This window comes from Leptinotarsa decemlineata, unplaced genomic scaffold, assembly GCF_025532065.1.
Source record: "Leptinotarsa decemlineata unplaced genomic scaffold, Ldec_3_MD MMD2_P_RNA_scaffold_5, whole genome shotgun sequence".
NCBI classification, from domain to species: domain Eukaryota; kingdom Metazoa; phylum Arthropoda; class Insecta; order Coleoptera; family Chrysomelidae; genus Leptinotarsa; species Leptinotarsa decemlineata.
The window spans coordinates 3,578,245-3,603,460 of record NW_027412532.1 but is presented as its reverse complement, the minus strand read 5'-3'; the positions used below and the strand labels follow the sequence as shown (position 1 = coordinate 3,603,460).

At 35.5% G+C, this 25,216-nt stretch overlaps 1 protein-coding gene and 1 non-coding gene across 2 annotated transcripts in view; both read left to right on the top strand.

Moving 5' to 3' along the window:
* Nucleotides 1-732: 732 nt before the first annotated feature.
* On the top strand, nucleotides 733-805 carry TRNAV-AAC (transfer RNA valine (anticodon AAC)). Its single transcript has one exon. It is a non-coding gene; the product is annotated as a tRNA-Val (tRNA).
* Nucleotides 806-1,313: 508 nt separating this feature from the next.
* The window catches only part of LOC111510998 (progestin and adipoQ receptor family member 3), a 39,143-nt gene continuing 15,240 nt past the window's right edge, over nucleotides 1,314-25,216 (top strand). Inside the window, exons 1-2 of the mRNA XM_023166992.2 lie at nucleotides 1,314-1,769; nucleotides 4,855-4,937. Coding sequence (XP_023022760.1) covers nucleotides 4,857-4,937 — 81 coding nt within the window. The 5' untranslated portion in view covers nucleotides 1,314-1,769; nucleotides 4,855-4,856. The remainder of the gene's footprint in view (nucleotides 1,770-4,854; nucleotides 4,938-25,216) is intronic.

Sequence of the window (25,216 nt, the reverse complement as noted above, 5' to 3'; positions counted from 1 at the left end):
TATTTTTTTGACGCCCTCAATGCATTTACGACGTGTTATGAGGCTATACCTATATTAACTCGTCAATCAATACGTTTTATCGGTTATTTTAACGGTGTTATTAGAACATTATTGAAAATTTTGATGCATGACAAACATGGGAAGGTACAATTAATTAAACCAACTGAGGAAGTCCGAATCTGACTAGTGAAGGATCAACTTTTGCAGGTAATTTCAGATTGCATTGTGAATTCCCGCAGTAATTTTGTTCAAACCAATTACAAACCCGCTCACAATCCAATTCGAATATAACCTCAAATCTACCCAATCGTTGATCGTTTAGTAATCGAGAACAGAGTTGTACTGAGAAACCGATCAAATCAAAACAAATTGACTTTTGTGACATCAGTAAGACATATAAAGGCACATAAAAAAAGTTACAATCATTGTATGTATAAAGATACATACATTAATTTGTAAGATATCTATATAAAAAATCAGTTCAAGTTTGATGGATTTAATAACGATAGAATTATAGTCAATGATTTCATGAGCAATAATGGATATACCTATATCATAAGTTACTTGCAATTAAATACACCTAGATCATCGCTAACAGGAATTGCCAATTTTCAAAGGAAATAAATGTTTGTAACTCCGTATCATTATCGATTTGTATACATTATTCAGTTACACTTTACACTTTGACAGAGAGTGGCTGGTTCACATTTTTTTCACAAGGTTTTTCCAACTGTTTCCGTGGTGTAGTGGTTATCACATCCGCCTAACACGCGGAAGGTCCCCGGTTCGATCCCGGGCGGAAACATTTTTTTTTTATCAATATCCAATTCACTAATAATGATAATATGTTTTATTGTTCAAAGAACTTTGTCTTACTAACAGAGCTGTAAATTTTCTTCAGTCACCATACAACTATATATATACATACTAGCGGCCAGCCCCGGCACCGCACCCGGTACCGTCGGGCCAATTATATGTCGCTCCTGCAGTGCTTGCGTTTTGTTCTTAAAAAAACCGAAAAAATTCAAATTCCTCAATAGTTTAAAAGCATTCTCTGACTGGAAGTTTCTCAAGTTTACATTCAAAAATTCCCATTTCCTTTATGTTTCTTCAAAAACACTCGACGCGTGAAATGAGATTGTTCTTGCACGTTGGATGGTGCAAGAATCGGAACCTGCAGCGCTTATTTTGTTCAGATCTTCAAATTTCGAACCATAATGTAAAAAAATATCTTTCGCCTACTATCATTTCATTCCCAAATGTAAACAATATTGAATACCTTCCAACTTGTCATTGTCAAGCAGTGTCACTTGAAGTGTACTTTTGCCGTAGGTCGAGATTTTATGACAAAATATTCTACATGGGGAAGGGGTTCAAGTAGTATCGTGTTCAAAAGCTCCAACGTCGACTATTAGCGCGATGTTAATTTACCCCTCGTCCGAATGAGCTCTAAAATCACAGCATTGGTGTCTAGTGGTAACCCAATTAGGTCATGTTCAACTTGAACAAAGTTTGGCACCAGACTTCGCCAACTATCAACAAATTGAAGAAGAGCGAATCAAGCAAGTCGTGAACGTTGAGTCGGACAGTGCGAGTGCTTCTACAGCGGAGAAAGGAGGTTTCTGCCGCGTTAGTTGAACATCGCTGAAAGTTGCGAAACCAATAGTTATTTGTTAAAACGTGTAATCTATTTGTTTGCAAACGTGACGATTTTTGTTTCGCGGGCCTATGCAGCTTTAGAAGTGGATTACTCTTGGTTGAAATTTCAGGTAAATTAGATGCGCTAAGTTGAGTTTGTCAAATTTTTTACAGTTAGATGCATAAAACAGTACTTTCAGTTTGAAATAATATTTCACAGTTCACTGAATTAGCTTTATATCAATGGCGAAATTCATTACCGAAGCACCGTTGAAAATGACTCGAATTTACTGTTTGATTTGTTTGACTTTGAAATCTAAATGACGGAGAGTGTTTTGATATCCACAGTGGTACAGAACGTTCTGGGGCTTCGTATCATGGGATTTGTCTAGACTCTATTCTTTGTAAATCGGAGCATGATTATTCTGATTATCTTCTTCAAACCGATAAAATGATATGTTATTCATGATGATATGGATATTCAAAAAACATTTCATTGTGAGATTTCACAAGAAGAAGCCTGGTATTCAACGTATTCAACAGCTTCAACACTTAGAACAAAAGATATTCTGAATGCTTTGCTTGTAATGCACTGTTATTTGGAACCTTCGGTGTAGTAAGAAATATTAATGGAGTTCTGTCCCAACACCAAACCTTTATTTTCAACACCTCGAAACGTGTTTCAATCACCAAGTGAAAATAACGAACATTCTTAATGTTCAAGATAAAAATCAGATAGGGGTTTCGATATAGATTACTATATTCTGAGGCATTTGATAAAGTGTGTCGATTGCCGTTTCGGTTCAGTCCTGAACACATATGAATGTTTGCTGTGTCATCAAATCGAACTCAACATACTGATATGAAAAATAAAACCAAAATTGAATGACTTTGTAGTTCACCACGGGAATTCACGAGGTAGTGTATTGGGCCTACTTCCCTATGCATTGCATACCTTCCATTTCCATAATCCTCCAAATAACTTACAAATATGTAATGCCACCAAGATTTAGCCAAAGCCTCGGTAGATAATAACATTATCCTTAGGTATTTTAGACAATCAACAGAAAAAGTGGCTTCATTTTTGAGGAAACGAGATATTGAAATTGCATATAGAACAAGTAATACAATGGGAAAGTTAGTTGAAAATAATAAAGACAAAACATCCAAATTCGAGAAAGCAAGAGTGTATAAATTGAAGTGTGAAACGTGCCCTAAGGTATATATTGGTCAAACGGGCAGAACATTTAGGAGTCAAATCCAGGAACATCATACGAGCTATGTAAATAAGAAAACAAATTTTTAACATATTGAAATCATCTTCTAGAAGAAAATCATATATTTGATGAAGAGTTCGAAATTTTGCACATAGAAAATAAAGGCTTGAAACTGAATCATTTGGAAGCAATGGAAATTAATAAACTTGAAAGTTCAAACATTCCAATGAATGATAAACTAGATTTGAATATGTCACCATCATTGAACTTGTTTTCTTAAAAACCGAGAAAGAATTATTATTGATGTAGATGTGATTTAATATGCTTCAGGTGATCATAATTGAACAGGTACCTTAGATAGAGGTTTAGGTAATTTTTTGGAGGTAGTCTCAATAATGGTTACCTGTACTATATAAATATTAATGTAAGAACAAGTTGAAGTATTCAAAGCACTTGAGAAAGCTACCATGCTAGCAAAACATGTTGTGAGGTGAGGTGTAGTTTTTGAAAAAATCTACAGATACAGATTCTCCATTTATTCTAATGCCTTTTTGATTCTTCATTTGATATGATAGAATGGTTAAAGCTTTTTTGACCGAGGTTTTCAGTGTCAATATTTTTAATCGTATATACATAAATATACAGGGCGTTTCAAAGAAAACTTGACACCCCCTGTAAGTCAGAAACGGACGTGTGATCGAAAATTTCAAGGAACATGTCAATTTTTATTTCTAGGAGGACTAATTATGATATGGAAATCATACCCGAAACTCCACCCCTCTGCGGTTATCAAATACCACCCCAATGGCATGGGGGGTCGAGTGATACATCATTTAAAAGTTTTTTGACCCTCTATTACTTCTGTATTTTTTGTCTGATTAGGTTCATTCGTTAGTGAGAAATTAAGTGTTGAACGTTTCGTTTAAGAAAAAACAGAAATTTCGCTATCGTGGAAACAATATCAACGGATAAATTGTTCAAAATGACCTCCACCTAGTTCCATACAATAATAAAGTCTACTCTCGAATGCGTTCCGTACATTATTCAAGATGTTCGGAGTCAGCAATCCGCAATTCTCTGTCGCAGGTCTTCTAGATAGATTTTAGGCTTAGTAGAGTACACTTTCAACCACACAGAAAAAAGTCCATCGGTGTGAGATCAGGTGATCTAGCTGGCCACCCCACTGGACCCCTTCTGCCAATCCGACGCATTGGAAAACGTTCGTCCAAAAACTGTCTTCCCGAACATTAATATGTGGGAGTGCATACCACACATACCTAATGCATATAACGCCTTCTCCACAAAATTTCTGACAATTTCTGATAACTAACCATTAATAAATCCAGGTGAGCAGAAAATATCAACAAATACAACTACCAAACAAACTGTGACCTGTCATTGACATCGTGAATCAAAGGTAACGTCGAAATAGATTGCCAAACAATAGTATATTGGAATCACGAATTCGAAGGTCAACTTATACGAGTGCACGTACAATCTGATAATGTTTCCGCTGAGTTTATTGAAATGCAAGACCATAAGTAACAGATTAGGAATATTTCCATGATTTTGCAAATATCCTTCAATAAAGTTTTCTCCTGGGGCATATGAGGACGATTAACCTCTGTTCGTGAATAAAGCCAAAACCAGCACTGCCCCCAAATGTCAGAACCGATCTTCTAGACAATCGTTACGCGGTTGGTTACCTCATTCACTGGCAGATCGGATGTTGTCAAACATGTTGTTTGTAGTTCGTTTCTGCCTAGTTCGAGAAATGGTGCTCTGAAAGGAATTCGATTTTCAATTACCCGATCAGAAAAAATATAATATCCTACTCGCCAGGAATTACTCACACGAGTAATGGTCACATTTGTCGCTCGTTCAATGATGTATTGTTTTATATTTTCTATCTCATACCGGTCATTCAATCATTATTTTCACCCATAAACCAACATGATACTATTATTCTATTGAAATTGATTTTTGTGCATTTTTTCAGATATGACTGTTACTTTGACAACGAAACACGAGATAACAACGGATGACAATGACAATGAAACCTGTTGCACGACAGATGGCAAGGTGAGTTGATCTCCGGTACTGCGCGGTACCACTTTCTCCGCCATTATTGAAATAAAAGTGTGTCTGCTTAACACGAATAGGTTTATTTAATTGACGATCAAACACGTATTTTGCATTAATTTTTTTGCAGTTCAGTGTATTCGCAAGATACCGTAGCGGATAATGTTAAATCAGAATTATCTAACGAAATGGATATTTCGAAAGAAATTCGAATACATGTTTTTGAGTTTTTCTCTGCGGAGAAACAACTACTTGTCTGCTTCAAGCCACGATAGATATTTGAAAATTTACGACAGAAATGTATAGTCAGGCAAAGTATTCCAATATCCGCCGTGTTATAACTCAGGGAAGTAGTTGTGTTCTGTTAGACAATTGTGAAAGCTTAAGGGTTGAATGTTTTTTTTCGAACTAATCATTTCCTCAGTATATCCATCACTTCTCACCATCAGTTATCTTACACTGTTCTAATTTCTGCTCGGAGTAACGTTCTGAAGATGATGAAATGGAACTTGGAACTTCGTGTTATATTTTTGTAATTACACTATAGGTTTCAAAAACTATTGAAATTCATTGATAATTTCGATAAACACATTTTATTCAAACGTCATCTGAGTTCCTTCCTTTATAGGAAAATTCTTCTTCAATATGATCATCTACAAGAAAAGTCCCTTGAAAGAATGAAACTTTCAAATTTCACTCTATGTGGCAGTTTCTTAGAATCTGAAATAATAATTTTACGTACTATCGCTGTCAGTAGTCTGAGCATTGGTTCTTAATGAATATATAAGCAAAACATTTTTTCAAATGTATTTCTTTTATTTTGTAACACAAATGACAAAAAGACACTATTTCAATTACACTTTGTCGTTAATTATCGCACTCGTTTTACTAATTCACCGTTGCTTTCCCTGTATTCGAACTATCCTGCAGAATAATTCGAACTGACGTTATACGAGTTGTCCAAGATAAGGAGGGCCAGATTGAAAAAAATCGTTAATTGTATGAGATAAAAAAGTCGGGTAATTAAAGAAAAATTGACCATCATTTCAGAGATTACTTTGAAATTCAGGAAATTAGTTCCGGAGACATTCGAGAAAAACCTAAAGTCGTCAGTTTCGGGGGTTATCTGAGAAGAAAAAACAAAAGATTTCTGCATTGCCATTTTCCAAGTTGTACAAGATGCCGTTCTCAGTTTTTATGATACAGCGTATTGATTTTATATAGCACTATCATTTTGCTAATAACAGCTGAATTCAAAAACTTCAAAGTACTCAGGTTAAAAAAAACTAAAGCGGGTGTCCCCACTTTGAATATAGATAGAATGAGATTGGTATAGTTGACTTAGATAAGTGCAATGAAAAACTACTCCACAAGAAACAATTTCCATGAATATTTAGGCTCTAATGGTCCTGAGAGGTCAAATGAAACACTGTTTTTGTTGCCCCATCATCTTAGATAACGGTCCACCACTGTTGCAGTATAGTTGACTCAGATAAAGGCAATGAAAAACTAGTCCACAAGACACATTCTCATGAATAATTAGGCTCTAGTGGTGATGCTGAAAGGTCAAATGAAGCACTGTTTTTGTTGCCTCATCGTCTTAGATAATGTCCACCAAAGTTATAGTATAGACGATTCAGATATAGACAATGAAAAACTAGTCAACAAGAAACAATCTCATGAATATTTACGCTCCAGAGATAGTGACAAGTAAAATGAAGGATTTGTTTTGTTTCACGATAATGTTCACCACTGAGATAATGTTCACCACTGTTGCAGTATAGTTGACTCAGATATAGGCAATGAAAAACCAGTCCACAAGAGACAATCTCAGGAAAATTTAGGTTCTAGTGATTCTGAGAGGTCAAATGAAGCACTGTTCCTGTTGCCTTGTCATCTTATATAATGTTCACGACCGTTGCAATATAGTTGACTCAGATATAGGCAATGAAAAACTAGCCCACAAGAAAAAATCTAATGAATAGTTAGGCTCCAGAGGTCCTGAGAGGTCAAATGAAGCACTGTTTTAGTTGCCCCATCATCTTAGATAATGTCCATCAATGTTGAAGTATAGTTGACTCTGATGAAGGCAATGAAAAACTAGTCCACAAGACACATTCCCATGAATATTTAGGCTCTAGTGGTCCTGAAAGGTCAAATGAAGCACTTTTTTGTTGCCTCATCGTCTCAGATAATGTCCACCAAAGTTATAGTATAGATGATTGAGATATAGGTAATGAAAAACTAGTCAACAAGAAACAATCTCATGAATATTTACGCTCCAGAGATAGTGACAAGTAAAATGAAGGATTTGTTTTGTTTCACGATAATGTTCACCACTGAGATAATGTTCACCACTGTTGCAGTATAGTTGACTCAGATATAGGCAATGAAAAACCAGTCCACAAGAGACAATCTCATGAAAATTTAGGTTCTAGTGATTCTGAGAGGTCAAATGAAGCACTGTTCCTGTTGCCTTGTCATCTTATATAATGTTCACGACCGTTGCAATATAGTTGACTCAGATATAGGCAATGAAAAACTAGCCCACAAGAAAAAATCTAATGAATAGTTAGGCTCCAGAGGTCCTGAGAGGTCAAATGAAGCACTGTTTTAGTTGCCCCATCATCTTAGATAAAGTCCATCACTGTTGAAGTATAGTTGACTCTGATGAAGGCAATGAAACTGGTCCACAAGACACATTCCCATGAATATTTAGGCTCTAGTGGTCCTGAAAGGTCAAATGAAGCACTTTTTTGTTGCCTCATCGTCTTAGATAATGTCCACCAAAGTTATAGTATAGATGATTGAGATATAGGTAATGAAAAACTAGTCAACAAGAAACAATCTCATGAATATTTAGGCTACAGTGATACTGACAAGTAAAATGAAGCATTTGTTTTGTTGCGTCATTATCTTAGATAATGTTCACCACTGTTGCAGTATAGTTGACTCAGATAAAGGCAATGAAAAACTAGTCCACAAGACACATTCTCATGAATATTTAGGCTCTAGTGGTCCTGAAAGGTCAAATGAAACACTGTTTTTGTTGCTTCGTCATCTTAGATAATACTCATCATTGTTGCAGTATAGTTGACTCAGATATAGGCAATGAAAAACTAGTCCACAAGACACATTCTTATGAATATTTCGGCTCTAGTGGTCCAGAAAGGTCAAATGAAGCACTGTTTATGTTGCTTCATCGTCTTAGATAATGTCCACCAAAGTTATAGTATAGTTGACTCAGATATAGGCAATGAAAAACAAGAAGATACTCATATACAGGGAGTTTTTCTCCTTACAGACACTAGAGTTATGAAAATACACTGTTTCTTGCCATAACATTTTCTGTAGATCTGTAGACATATAGTGAATGATCTGAAAGCATCACATTCGAAAACAAAATGATATTCTTATGTTATCGTAACTATTATTTCGGAGTATAGTTTGAAAATGGCAATTTCCAACGTTGAAATACGAGGTAATTATGAAAACTGCATAATCAGACAGATCACTTTATGATGGATAAAAGTGGAATTCAATACAGCTACGATTTAAAATTGGTAAAGAATCTTTTCAAATGAAAAACAATCAAGAAATTTCGTCACTTTTCCACCCTCTGTATAGAACAGTTCTTTTGTTCGCCAGTTTCCATTATTCCTATTCAGAATCATTTTGATAATCATTATTTTCACAGCAGACCGATACTCATCCACGGAGAAATTGAAACAACTTTCATCTCGAATTGTGGGTCAAGTACACCGGACCGAAAGAAACGAGAAAGTTCTGTATCATGTTCCGTTGAGAGTGAGTGAAACTGACAGGTCAACGTCTCGAATTTTGATCCTACATTTCTCATCACTTTTAGTGCATAAACGAAGTCTAATTTGCTTACATGATGGCGCTAACAAAATATTTTGACAGTCCAAAGTGTTGCAGAAACGGAATTTCGAAAATGACAATCAAGAATTGAAACACTTTTTCTCGTAGAACGATGGAATTTTGCACTGTGAAAATGATACAAAGAAAAACTATAACTGAATTCAAATGAAATGACATTGATAAAAAACAAAATTGAAATAAGAACTTTGAATGACAAAAACAATCAATTGAATCGACAGAAAACTAAGTCCAAAGATATCATTGATAAACACGGCTTCTCAAAGAGGTCTTTTACAAATTCGTAGAGATTCATCACCGAATACGTTTCGCCCTGCTTTTATCTGTAGCTTCAATGCGAAAAAAAATAGTCGAAACTAGAGGCCGAAAATGAAGAGAAACTAGGTATCAGTTTCAATTACTTTATTATGTTACGTTACAATTACGTTATAAGAAACACTCACATACATGAAAATATTGAGTGAAAAATAAAACAAGAAAAACCGATGGAAATTGAATATAATTTTGTTTTGCAAAGTGCTAAATTTGTAGTAAGAAATTGGAAAAATGTTACGCCCATGGGGAATCAAGTGAGCGAACGAACCGCCACTGACACAAGTCCCACAACGCACCGCAACGCACATCAGCACGCACGTTGAATGCGTTACTCGAACACTTACGAATTATAGATAGAAAGAACAATCTTCACGATTCTGTGTTTGGATATTGGACAAATTTTAGTCAAAACAAAAAGGGTCAAATTTAATGTCATGTCCGGTGCTGCAAAATGGAGCATGTAAGAGAGAGATGCATGGAACGAGCTTCAGGAACGTTTTCAAGTTTATAGGTAAACAAAACTGTGTTGCCAGATATCGTATAGGTTATTTTTTGGTGTTGGGAATAAAAGTGTTGAATAAACTTTGAAACAATATTATTGTGAACTCAGCCTGCCTTTAAAATATGCCATTCGGTATACAGACATTCAGAGTTAATACAAAATGCTATCTAGTCATGAAATTTCAGTTTATGAGTTTTGAGGGACATATTAGTTGAAAACGAGAAATAGTTCCAGAGCGAATATAGCAACAGTAAAATAGTAAAACTACAATAATGTAATATTTAGGTACTGTAACTGAAGAATAGTGTCCAATTGTGACTTAGAAAGATTGAATGAAGTAATTGAACTCAAACGTAACTTCAAAGAGTTAGAAAAATATGGATAATATCAAGTGAAATGTCAATAATAAATGCATAAAAATGAGGAGTAACGGGTATGAAATTGATTTCAAAATGGATTTACTCAATCACGTTATAGCAAGCGCCAAACATGATGGCAAGCGATCGCACAGGTATAGACTCTCCGAACTAAATTACTATTGGAATACGATAAGCCACTTGCCGGTCAGTGTCGTACCTATAATTAGTTTTAATTAGAGTAGCAAATGGAACATGACTTCTTTGTAATTTCTTTTCATATTTTATTTAGTATAATAGGTAAGTAGGACAGTTCATTAAAATGCCATATAATGATACACTTATCCAAAAATAAACTTCTGTTAGGCGATGACATTTTTTCAGAAACAACACAAATTATTCAGACAATGCCAAACGCCAACAGCATTAAAGGAAAAGTAACGATACGCCTCTGTACAGAGCATTTGTATGTCTTGCCAGACCTCTAGTGGGAGTAACATTAAAAATGAGTTTGTGCGCATAGGAGCGGGCTGGCCATCACGTTTGGCGCTTGCTGTTGTATGTTTGAGAATCGTGAACTGTTGAGAAATTTTGAAATCAATCGTTCAAAAATCTAGAAGTCATTCGATGTATATGATTTAGATTTTTCAACAGATTCACTTGGAAGAAACGAGCAAATGGAAATAGGATTCCAAGGAAGGATTTCCTTTATTTTCGCCACGTATTTAATTGTCTACAATTTGATAAACTGGAAACAGCAATAGAAAACTGAAATGGGTTAGGTTAGGTTAGATCCAAAGTGTGTGGGTCTAGTCGGCCCTCCACTGCTAAGAGAACCAAGACATTGTCTAAGCAAGTCAGCCAAAACCTCTGTTGATATTAGGATATATAACAAATTAACTGACGAAATGAAAATCTCAAATTATGATCAATACAAAGCAGAAGTCAAGAAAATATGCTCCCACCACTGTTTCAACACAGTTGAAACAGTGAAACCGAAGGGTAAATAAACGCCTTGGAGTGAGCCAATCCTGGAAGATTCTGCCAGAAGTCCATAAATCTTCTTGCCATCCAGGTGTTCAATCTTTGTTTGGCAAAGCCTAAATCGATGCCAATCACAAGTTCTGGTCCGATGAAGCTGCTTGCAGAACCCTCCTTTGCAAGGAATCCAGACCAGAGACAATCGAGGAGAGTCGTTTTTGGCAATTTGCTACCAATTTTGACGTTGCTCGGTAGGAGCCAAGAGTTTCCAACGCCGCTTGACTGTTCGAGAATTTTTTATTGACTCGTGTTTGAGGTTGGATTCTTCCAATCTCTCCGCACACAATTCAATAGCGCAAATTTCCGATTGAAATACAGTCGCATAGGTTCCTAGGCAGGTTGATATCTCTGTCCTGGGTCTGCGACTGAAAACACCTGCACCAGAACCGGAAGGTGTTTTCATCCATCTGTGAACCAACAACTATCCGCTCTTAATATTTCCTTCTCGGAAACAGTATTTTATAAGGCAGTTCGTAGTTGAATGCTGAAGGCATAAAGTCAGAGGTCATTTCCAGAATGCTGTGACTTCCAGTGTCAACCAACAGTCTGGCTTAAGTTTCCCCTGTAAAGTTTTTGCAAAATATGAACATTACGAAGAAAAATATTATCCGGTTACTTATACAGGGTGTTCCTTAAACACATGATAATATTTAAGGAGGTAAATCTTAGACCCATTTTAAGGAAAAAACGTCCTATGGACGTATGTCCTAAACGCCTTAACTTTTGAGATACAGGGTGGCAAAGTTTTCAAAAATAATCAGTTTTTTTAATAATAACTGAGATAATTTTGTAGACATCTTTGGCATATTTGGTACATATGTTCCATGCCTCAAGGCGCATTTTCTGATGTACAATTTTTTTAATTTTCTCTGCCAGTGGCGTACGTACGAGTTTTGAAATGTATATTTTTGGCGAAAAAAATACTACGCCACTGCTTTATCTTGAATTGAAAATTATTTTTAAAATCTTCATACATTTTTGAGCACATTTGATTTGCTGGGTTTTCTTTGTCCGACGCATGGTTTTCGCTCAAAAAATTAAAAATCGCTTTACTTAAGGATAAATTCCTTAAAAATCGGATGCGGTATCGTGCATCGACTGAAAGCAAACTAAGAGATCAGATTTGTTGCAAAATAATTGAGGATCTAAAAGGTATTTGTTAGTTGTCAGATGCACTGTTCTCAATTAAAATTACGTCATAACGCAGCACCGCTTAATAATTTTTGAAAACATAAATTTAGTTATCCTGGAATAAATGACGTGTAGCAGAATTTGTTTACTGCACCTCTTGGAAATATGGAGTTTGTCGATATGTGATTTCTTTTAAAGATTAAATGCAGAAGAGACAGCGTACCCACCATAGCAATAAAAAACGAATTATCTGTATGTACAAACGTTAGTGGCTAATATTGATGTTGGTTTAAAGTAAGGTGTTGGTGTTAAAAACTGTCACAGCGCGTTTTGATTGATTTTGAAGTGTTATTGAAGTTATTTTGGTAGTCCGCTTTTTTCTGAATATCAGTAAATATGGTAAATTATACGAATGCGGAAATGGCGCAAATGCATTACGTATATGGCCTTGCCGATGGTAATGCAACAGAAGCCAGGCGCATTTATCAGGAAAGATCCTAATCGTGCCTTACCAGATAGGCGAACCTTTTCAAATATTCATCGTCGACTTGGGGAAACTGGTAGTTTCAAGAAAGGGACTCCGGAAGGTAGACCTCGTGTAGTAAGAACTCCTGAAATTGAGGAAGCGGTGCTGCAAGAAATTGAGGAACATCCTGAGACGAGTACGAGGAAGATCGCTAGAACTCTGGATATTTGTCATCAAATTGTTTGGCGTATTTTGGTCGATTTTTTGTTATACCCATACCATATTTCAAGAGTGCAGGCATTACTCCCCAGAGATTTTCCACAGCGTGTGAACTTCAGTCAGTGGTATCTACAAAGTATTGCACTAAATCCGCAGTTTGAGACACAAATTTTGTTCACAGACGAAGCAAATTTTTCTCGGAATGCCATTCAAAATTTCCATAACAATCATGTGTGGGCTGAAGAAAATCCCCATGCAATAACCGAAACCCATTTCCAACACCAATTTTCGGTTAATGTATGGGCAGGAATTATAGGTGATCATCTAATAGGCCCATTTTTTCTACCAGGACGCCTTGATGGTCGTTCTTATTTACACTTTCTCGAAGAAGACTTACCTGGGTTATTGGAAGATGTGCCACTTGCGTTAAGGAATCGAATATGGTACATGCACGATGGCGCCCCTGCTCATTTCAGTGTAATTGTCCGAAACCATTTAAATACAGTTTATCCTAATCGTTGAATAGGTCTCGGAGGACCTCAGCAATGGCCAGCAAGATCCCCCGATCTCAACAGTTTAGATTTTTTTTATGGGGTCACCTTAAAACTCTTGTGTATAAAACTCCCGTTGATACTTTAGAAGATTTAACAGAGCGAATAGTTGCCTCGTGTGAAACTATACGAAATACGCCGGGAATATTTGAACGGGTGCGTAATTCCATGCGTAGAAGGGCGGAAGCATGCATACTAAGTGCAGGTGGCCACTTCCAACAATTTTTATAATCAGTTTTGGTATTATTACTAATTAACAAATTTGTGCAATTCGTTTAGACTTACTGTCACAAAATAAAATAAAACTCGTTTTTGTGAAGAATTTATTTTTTTGCAGATTATGTTTTCAAATATTATTAGGGAATTGGTAATGCGTTATGAAGCAATTTTCAGATTCTCATTCATTTTAGAATTGATCTAATTTCTTAATTTGCTTTCTGTCGATTTTTATTTTTTTGAGTGAAAATCATGCGTCGGACAAAGAAATACCATGAAACCAAATTTTCTCAAAAATAAATGAGGATTTTAAAAATGATTTTATTTTGAAAAGAAATCATTGGCGTAGTGCTTTTTCCCCAAAAATATTCAATGCGAAACCCGTAGGGATGCCACTGTTTGAAAAAATACAAATTTGTGTACATCAGAAAATGCGCCTTGAGGCATGGAACATATGTACCAAATATGCCAAAGATGTCTACAAAATTATCTCAGTTATTTTAAAAAAACTGATTATTTTTGAAAACTTTGCCACCCTGTATCTCAAAAGTTAAGGCGTTTAGGACATACGTCCATAGGAAGTTTTTTTCTTAAAATGGGTCTAAGAATTACCTCCTTAAATATTAGCATGTGTTTAAGGAACACCCTGTATATAGTATTCATTGATTTTGCACATAAAACAAAAGTACAAAACTCCATAATTTTAATATTTGAATCATTTCCGTTTTCGAAACCTTGTTTTTTTCTGAAAGTTTCCAGGAAATTTCTGTATTTTTTACCGAGCGTGTCTCAAAAACAACTTTTGTTCGTTCCTGAAGTGTTTTTTGCAAGTAAAATCATAATTGCAGAACTTCTTTCGCGCAATCACTCAAACATGTGTTGTAGCTTAAAAAAAAATACAAATTTCATCAACCTTCGTTGTTTTCACTTTCATTCGATCCGTGTTCATTGTCGTAACAAATGCGGAAATTAGAATGTATAGCAAATTATTCTGAAGAGAAAGTCAAATGAGAGTACTCAATTATCGTGATCTCCAATAAGAATAGTGCAACTCTGAGAAATACAGGGTGTTTCAAATAACGTGATAATAGCCAAGGAAATTGCTTTTGAGCCCATTGTGAGAAAAGAAAGTTCATATGAACATATATCCTATAAGTGACACCGGTCAGAACTGTTCATGTTCACAAAAAATAACTTTTCATTTATTGCTAGGTTCTAAAAATGTTTCAAATTCAAAAAATAAGTCAACCCTTTGGACCATTAGCGTCAAAATTTATACAATCAATGATAGTTCCCTTGTCATTTTCCAAAAATTCCACAATATCGTATTTCAAATTATCTAAGAACAATTCGTTCAGGCCAGTCTTATCTCTTTACACATTAGGTTAATGGACTGACACCTATCAGAAAACAATTACTCCCCTGGCTAATACCACGAAGGGCGTTGGATTATATCCGACAGGTGTCAGTGCAGAATTCTTCACAGAAGTTATTCCTGTATATGCTGTTGGCGATACAACTGCCGCAATAGATTTTCAATTATTGGAACACACTTGCAGACCGGTTTCGGGCTGTTTGGCCACTCGTCAGTGCAAGGTAGTGTATATAATCAACATAAAGTCGATGATTTCCGATAATTGAAAATCGAATTCCGTCAGAGTATCATTCCTCGAACTAACCTGAAGCACACATCAAACAACAGGTTTGTCGTCGCCCCATCTGCCTGTGAACGAGGTAACCAACTGCATATCCGAAATTTGCCCAATTCCTCGTATAAGGAAAGAAAACTTTCACATATAGTCAGTGGGCATATTTGAAGACTGGCTATAAATCAAATTATCTAAGAACAATTCGTTCAGGCCAGTCTCATCTCCCTACACAGTAGGTTAATGGAACTGACACCTATCAGAAAACAACTACTCCCCTGGCTAATACCACGAAGGGCGTTGGATTATATCCAACGCCCAACGATGAGACTGGCCTTCAAGTATGCCCACTGACTATATGTGAAAATATCGTATTTGTTATAATAACCTACTAACAGTTCTCAATTACGAGAAGAATCAAACTAGTCTCTGTAAATTTTGAACATCAGACTATAATTTATTTTTCTTTCAAGCGAATAACACATATATCACTGATAACGCAGTATTTTTTTTATTTTTATATGAAATTGAACAATTCTAGGTTCAAATCACATCAGGTTATATTTAGCTTGACCTGTTTGTTTGGACTTGTGATGCATTGTTTGGAACCTCTGATGTAGAAATTTTGTACAGGTACTAGTTGAAAAATTCTGCAGCCTTTCGAATTCCTCGAACAACGACATATCTATGCACTGCAACTTTTATATAATAATCTGAAGGGATGATTGTGGCAACTTCTAGATGATCAGAGTGAGATGGAAATTGAGACCTGCCCCAATGACATGTTTCATTATATTTTTTGTGTAATGAGTTTTTCATGATACCTGGTATTGCATTGTAGTTATTACTGATCGTTTCTCTACAATGTATTTTTGTTATTATGTGGGTAACTCACTCTATTTAAAAAAATATAGGTTATTTTTGATAACTGTTAACATTTCATAGGTTCATTCAAGTTTTCAAAATTAGCAATCTCATTAAATTTCTCCTGTTTTTCATATAACACCTTTCTTCAACTCTTCTTTTCATAAGTCTACAATATCTTTACACAAGACATCCGCAAAGAGAAAATAATAATTAAAAGACAAGCCAAGCCGTCCATTTTTCTTCATAGGCATGCAGTTTATTTCTTCGGTGTGTTCCATATTCGCATTATATAATTTCATTTTGAAGAGGCCCTGGTTTTTTATGGCAGAATAGTGAGAAACTCACTCCAATGTCAAATATTATAGAAGGTATACCTAAACTGGTCAAGTTCACGTTTCTTCATACTTCAGTATTTTCGTAATATTTACATTCGTTTGTATTCAGCGCATTTCTCGTAATAATTACATTCTGTACACGGCTCTGCAGTTTATGTAATAATATCATTGACGTTCCTTGGAAGAATAATCCAATTAAAGAGGTCATTTCACTTTTCAAGAAAGGAATCTTTTTATGTTTCTGTAAAACTCAATTTCTATTTCGGTAATATAAGTAATAGAGGCTCAAAACTTTTTTTGATATGGAATAGTTGTTAAGGGTGACTGTTTCTTTCTATAAACCTATTCTCTATCCAGACAAAAAATTAATAATGATTTTAGAGAATTTTCCTTTCAGTAGGGTAATGGCCACAATCACCCAATCAAAACTGATTATCACTCGAAGAGAGCGAAGCAGAAATTTGTTTTCGGGTATAATAATTAGCGATAGGGACAATTAAATTGGTATGACACTGTCAGTTTGTGAATTTTCGAAATTGAATTAATACTAATTGTGTGTTGTTGTTCTGTTCTTAATTTGTTACTTTAATAATTCACATGTTATTAAAATGGCATACACAAATGAGGAAATGGCTGATATGCATTCCGTTTACGGTCTGTCGCAGGGGAATGGATTAGAAGCTTCTAGAAGATATGCTGAAATGTATCCTCAACGGCAGCATCCTTCACATAGAATATTTGCTCGTCTTCATCAACGATTACGAGAATATGGTTCATTCGACAAAAGAACGCAGGATTGTGGTCGCCATCGAGAAGTACAAACACCACAGCTTGAGGAAGCAGTACTTAATTTGATTGAAGAATAACCTACTACCAGTACTAGAAAGATTGCTTTCCAGCTAAATGTTGATCATATGACGGTATTTCGAATTTTAAAGGAACAACTCTTATACCCTTACCATCTGCAACGAGTACAGGCACTGTTACCGCGAGACTTTCCGAACTGTCTTGAATTTTGCAATTGGATGCTGAAAATGATTAGAAGAAATTGTGACTTTCTGAAGACGATAGAATTCACAGACGAATGTAGTTTTTTCGGGACAAGATTATTAATTTTCATAATTACCACATATGGCCTGATGAAAACCCTCACGCTATTGTCGAAACTAACCATCAAGAACAGTTTTCTCTCAACGTGTGGCTCGGAGTTATTGGAGATGATTTAAAATGATGTAAAACTCAATTTCTATTTTAGTAATATAAGAAATAGAGGCTCAAAACTTTTTTGATTTGGAATAGTTGTTATGGGTGACTGTTTCTTTCTATAAACCTATTCTCTATCCAGACAAAAAATTAATAATGATTTTAGAGCATTTTCCTTTCAGTAGGGTAATGACCACAATCACCCAATCAAAACTGATTATCACTCGAAGAGAGCGAAGCTATGGTATAATTTTTACCTCTGTTCGCTTTTTTCCTGACATATTATGCTATTTTGAAGCTCTCAAAAGCATCAAGGAGTCTAATGTCACGAGAGGTCAATATTTATCTTTTGAACATAATAAAAAGCAGAAATTTATTTTCGGGTATTATAATTATTATTGAACATAGGTAATTTCATTTCATTATGATTGTATACTAATTATAAATCCTTCTTTCGCTTTCTTTCAAAACCTTGTTATAGTGACTTTCTTCACTTCACATTTATGAACATCGGAAAGTGATAGAGATAAATGAGGAGTTTAAGAGTAAGCAATTAGTTTTCTCCATCTCCTGAAGACGCTTCGATAAGAGTATTACATTTCTGGTGATTGGGAAAAGTGGTTGTTTTTGTATCTGTCCTACGCCATCTTTTAATAACATTAAAACTGATTCCTTTCTCTATACTTTTCGGTTTCAGCTATGAAACAACATACTGTCTGAATTCAATGCAACAAAATTATGAACACCCCATCTTGTAAAACCTGATCCGCCAGGAACAGTTATATCGTAAATTCAATCTAATACAACCAACATAATTTATTTCCATTGTTATTCATGTATTTAACGAACTCAATAGATTCAATAAGCGTCTATTGTTTGACAACAATGACTTCATCACAACAAAAGAGTCCATCATCAGGCTAGCAGAAGCTGGAGGAATCGCAGAAAATTACACAACAATAACTATTCTACATATTTGAATATGTGCAATTTGCGATGTTGCTTTGCGGGTAGCCCAGCAGGAATTTTGCAGGAATTCACCTCGATCCGGCAAGATTTCCAGTTACCAGGAATGCAGAAGTTCAAAGGAGCTGCTCAAAATTGAAGAGGTTGTTAGCTCAGTTTACGACAAAGAACAGATGGTCTTGTTTCTGCTAATATTTTTTGTCGATCTGTGTGAACAATAATAATAATGGAATCTATGTGACAATTCTGGTGGACACCCACGAGGATAACGTATGAAAAAACTTTTTGAACCACTTTTCATTTTCATTTGATTACATACCTATTCAATTACACAGGTCTGAGATGAAAAAATTGTGGGATATTCAACTATTGATTTTAACAGTATTTTGTGTGAAGATTACTGAAAAAATAGAAAAAAAATCTGTCACCTATAGATAAGTCACAAATTTCAGCGGAAATTTTCATATTGAATGGGTTTTTATCCTATATAGTCTATATAGCCTATATAAGCGCACTCAGCAGAAGTTTTAGGATCTAGACTTAGAGAAAGACATTATGTTAGCCTTCGGTGTTTCATTTTCATGGTACCGATGTAAAGAAAGGGAATTTGTCCCTAGTTTTCTGTACCGGCGTCATGGAAATGTTCAGCATAACGTATGAACCAGAGAAATGGAGATTTCTCATCGATTCATCAAAAAGAAGTTTGAAAGCTGTACTTCTTTACAATGGGTACCAATATGCTTCTGTGCCTGTTGGAAACTCAGTCCATTTGAATGAATGCTACAAAAATCTTGAATTTGTTCTTAATAAGCTTAGCTACTCTGATCATAAGTGGACCATTTGTGGAGACTTGAAATTTATTTCAATATTACTAGTCAACAAAGTGGTTACACTAAGTTTCCATGTTTCCTATGTGAATGGGATAGCCGTGACTGGAAACAACACTATGTCAAGCGTGTGGCCAATAAGAAAGGATCTCATTCCTGGAGTTGAAAATGTTGAAAAATGAAGTTTAGTGGATCCTAAAAAAATCTTACTTCCACCACTCCATATCAAATTGGGGCAAATGAAACAGTTTCTGAAAGCATTAGACAAAGAAGGAGATTGTTTCAAGTATCTTTCTGAAAAGTTTCCTGAAAGGAGTCTTCGTTGGGCCTGACATAAGAAAACTTCTAAAAGATGAAAGCTTTGCCACTAAAATGGAAATGAAAGAAAAAAAATGCCTTGTTATAACAGACTTTCATGGAAACAATAAAGATCCAAACTACAAAACTTTGGTTGCTGAATTGATACAAAACTATAAAATGTTGGGCTGCAACATGAGTGTCAAAGTCCATTTCCTTCACTCACATCTGGACTACTTTCCCGAAAATCTAGGGGCGTGAGTCAGGAACTAGGAGAACGGTTCCATCAAGACATAAAAGGAATGGAACGCAGTTACCAAGGTCGGTGGAATGTTAACATGATGGCAGACTACTGTTGGATGTTGAAAAGGAAAAATTCACAAGAACACAGCCGAAAAAGTACCAAAAGAAGCTTTGACGAAAAAAGAAAACGTTTTTACAAATACTTATAATCACTATTATGCAGAGTTTAGCTATATAGCATTGTTTTTTTTTGCTTTTACTTCATGTTAAAATTTGTGATATACTGTTTGGAACCTTTGGTGTAGTAATGAATATCACTGGAGTTTTTTCCCAACACCAAACCGTTATTTTTACACTTCGACACGTGTTTCGATCACCAAGTGATCATCTTCAAGAGGAAGATAAAACTAATAACCACTCAAAACTAAAGCTACTTATACTAATCAGGTACATCATACAGGTAGGTAATCAGTTGGGTTTACTGATTACTACAAAAAGACACATTGTAAATATATTTAGATAGGCAATATTGTGAAACTAATTTTATATAGCTGAAAATTGTTCTATATATAGCTGTAACATTTAAACATACATAAGGACATATTGTAAATAATAGAAAGGCCAATTGTAAAATTAATTTAGGGTGGTACACTTGTATGGGTGGTATTACTGATTACCTACCTGTATGATGTACCTGATTAGTATAAGTAGCTTTAGTTTTGAGTAGTTATTAGTTTTATCTTCCTCTTGAAGATGATCACTTGGTGATCGAAACACGTGTCGAGGTGTAAAAATAACGATTTGGTGTTGGGAAAAAACTCCAGTAATATTCATGTTAAAATAATAATAATAAATAAACAATTCCTCTTTTTTTGTACTTTTTCAATTATTTCATCCTTATTTTGTAGGCAAACCTTACGTGATAGATAAAAACAATTGTCATTTTTGAAATCAGCGCAAAAAACTACATAAAGATCAGTTAACGAAATCAAAACAATTTTTTTTTAACTTTTTTTGCAGAACTGTGATATGAATACCATAAAAGAATGTTTGTTCTAAATTGATATCAGTATAGCTTGACGAAATTATATAGGTATTGATAAACTCAGCTATGGGATGAAAAATAAATAATATTAAATGAAAATATATTTCAATTGCCAAACAGATTACTCCATTAGAAAACAATACAAAAATAAACAACAGTTTCACAATAAACTGAAATAAAAAAAACATAGTTACCATTAACGTTGAACTTAAAAACAGCCATGGCTTATATACCACCTCTTCATCTATACATGTAGGTGTTCATTTGTTGTATTTATTTTGGTTTGTTATGGTGAATAAAGACGTATTGTCAATATTATCATTATTTTTTTGAACTAAGGTTGCGCTGGTCGGCCCCTATCCCCCGGAGCCTAGATACATTCGGGAGGGCGCGCCAGCATTATTAACTAATGACCACTCCCTGTACCGTGGGGTAAGTGATAATTGGGTCCGAGAATCATGTTCCCTGAGCAAGCGGAATGAGCCAAGAATTTGTCCGGCCAAGATTTCTGCCTAAATGCGGCAAGCCGATATGATCTTGAGATTCAACGGTAGAGAGGGCATCATTTCACCAAGGACTTGAATAATCAGATCAACCACGTTGACAGAGTATCTCGATAGAGTCTGTCATTCAGATTAGAAAAACAAGTATACTTCTGGCATAAATTCAGCTATTTGTATAACATTACAACATACAAAATTTACACATATACATTATATATAAATAAATGAGAGCGTTTGACCTTAATGTTTAGACTAGCTGGCTATATAGAATAATCATTAATCAAATATTCATTAACAGAGTAAAAACCGTATTGTAAAAGAGATTTTTTTATCGAAGATTTAAATTTCATCCTGTCAAGATTTCTTGTCTTCTCAGTCAATTTATTATAAAGTTTAATATTGGGAGAATTCCTAGCCGATTTATCGAGACGATATCGAGGCTCAAGTGAAATTTCTTTTGTTCTTGTATTGTAAGTATGGAAATCCGAACTGGTTGTGAATATGTCTTTATGTTTATGAATGTGAAGAAGAGTATGATAGATATATAATGAAGGCACTGTCATGATACCATACCTGACAAATAGCGGACGGCAATGATCTCTGTATTCAGCATTAGCCATAACTCTCAGCGCTCTTTTCTGTATAATAAACACTTTACTGGCGTGCGTTGAATTTCCCCACAACATGGCACCGTAATTCAGATGTGATTGAATGAGGGCGTGAAAAGTACTGAGTAGAGTTTCTCGATTTGTAAATGTTTTTAGTTTGCGGAGAACAAAGATATAGGTGGAGATTTTCTTACACAAAATGTTAATATGTGGACCCCAGGCTAGATTGTCATCCAGTGTTATTTCCAGAAGGTTAACGGTATCACCCTTACTCGACGTATGATTGCTGAAGAAGTTTAATTTCTGCGTTTTATCTATATTCAGAGTCAGCAGGTTATCAGATTACCAGTGTTCAGTTGAGTCTAATACCTCATCCTCTATATTTGTGAGAGTGTGTAGAACACGGTCGGTGTTAAGTATGGTAGCGTCATCAGCATACATAACTAATTTATTAGGCAAAAATTGATAGAAAAGATCATTTATATAGATGATAAAAAGAAAGGGCCCTAAAACCGACCCTTGCGGAACGCCATGATTAATTTTTTCCACTTGGGAACGTCTCGTGCCATCTGAGACGCATATATATATATATATATATATATATATATATATATATATATATATATATATATATATATATATGTATATATATATATATATATATATATATATATATATATATATATATATATGTATATATATATATATATATATATATATATATATATATATATATATATATATATATATATATATGTTAGGTAAGATTTCAATAGTTTCAGTGGTAGCCCTCTTATACCATAGAACTCCAGCTTTTTTATCAGTAGATCATGGAAAACGCAGTCAAAGGCCTTGCTGAGATCTACTAAGGTGATCGAAGTATAAGTACCTTCTTCAAAACTCTGGACTACATTATCGTCTTGGTGTGATGTTTGAGAAGAACTACATCAGGCTGAGCCTGAGGGTGGAGAACGAATAGTTTAAATGAATTCGGCGTTTCTCGTTCCCCACAACGGATTATATATCCCCGGAGTGTAGGGCAACACCGCTGTCTCGTCAATACCGTGAAAGTGCCGTAGGTGGTGATAAAGCACTCTTAGGGCCGCGATATGTCGATAGATATAGGCTGAGACCGCATATGCTGGACATGCTGAACGCAAGTGCTTTGTGTCAGAAACCTCTATACACATCACGCGACTACGCGTGTTGAAGACACCATCCTGGTAAGTCGTAATAAACCCCTCAGTTTACTACTTCAGCCCACTCGAACTGAGGAAAGCAAAGTTCAGGCGCTTTGATGAGCAAAGGTCTTCAATCTTATTGAAGAAGACTCTGTGCCCTGGCTTTACCTTGTGTTGTCGGCTATTACATAGACCCCCGCTCTCTCATGATCGCTGCCCATGTAGAGAAGGGGATCCGAACTCCTGATGACTTTACAGGCTCCATCCAGTATGATACTGTCATACAGATACTTCAAACTCGAAAGTCCGCGGCTACCCTGTCGGGAAAAGTACAACTGTGGTCACACGATTTGGGATACAAACTCCTACAGAGGTGCATCATTTTTCGGGTCTTCACGTCGAGTTGAAACAGCTCCTCCCGAGTCCACTTCATCACTCCAAACGAGTGGAGTGAGATTGTTACAGCAAGTATATTCGTAGCACCAACTTTGTTCTTCCCCGACAGTTCCGATGACCAGTTCTGTGGGAGTTTGTGCTGATACGTTCCGCAGAGAGTGTTCTTTTCTGCTGTTACTTCTTGTGAGTGGCATTCAGATGATGAATGCCATCTACGAGCTGCACATCTTCTCCGCAGTCCACGCATCATCCCCTTTGGAGATAGACCATTGCACCATCTGTCTGTCCAGAATTTCATACCAATAGCATGCATATTTACTCTTCCATTACCGTCAAATAATGATCAAAATCCTTTTCACCAGAGGCATAAAGTTCAAGAACATTCTTATAAAACAAAGAGGTGATCTTATGCCTCTGGTATTATATCCTCGAGTATTTCTGAGGGGATGTTTTCGAGTTATGTCTGAGAGACATCGAAGTTCAATTCTGGTAAAATGTGCAATCCCTCTATAAAGCTATTAACTATTTCATACAAAAAGGTGATGCTCTGACTAGTTCTTCTGTGAGCTAGGGAAGGTAAATTGAATCATTGTAATGAACGTGTAGTATGAAAAATTCCCCTCACGGGATATCTACCAGCAACCTTGAAATATATTAATTTCAGAAAACATTTTTAGAGCAGTATGGTGCACATTATATTTATATATGATTCCAATATTTTAATTTGGAGGTAACTGAAGAAAAATGTGGAATTTTCAACGACAAGATATTTGTGAATGATTTACAGTTATAAGTCACTAACCACAAATTCTCCAAACTAGAAGGTATAACGTTATTTATATGTTCAACTTGCTGCCAAATGAAAAGTCGAAATCTTCTGCCTCCTCAATGAAAGAGCTGTATATTGATGAACGAATAAGAAAACTGCACCAAGGTTAAATTACGACTGCATCTACAAACACACCTGCATTTTGATATATCCATGTAGAGTTCATCATTAGAACACCAAGTTTCAATAATGTACACCTGAGAAACAAGAAATTCACAATCTGGCAGAGACAGTGTTCAGGTCATTGGCTTCATGAATGAAGAACAGTATATTTAAACATTCTGACATATCTCAAAGGGATGAGGAATTGTTATATTTCATCCAACTGACACAAAACATTCATAATTTGTACAGATGAACCTTCTTTTTGTATCACTTTGTCCATAGGTGGGTACCGTGAGAAAACCCACACGGTACTTTTTGAGCTTATCGCGTTCAGACAGACAGACAGAATCCGCGGAGGAGGGGATTTCTTTCATAATATGTAGCTATGAAAAATAACTCTTGGCATTAAAGTCAACATAACTATTCAATAAGTATTGGAGGAACGCTTTCAACGCTGTATACAGGGTGTAACTAAATAAGTGTAAAACATTTAAGGAGGTGATTCCTCATCGAAAAAAAGATAGGATCTTT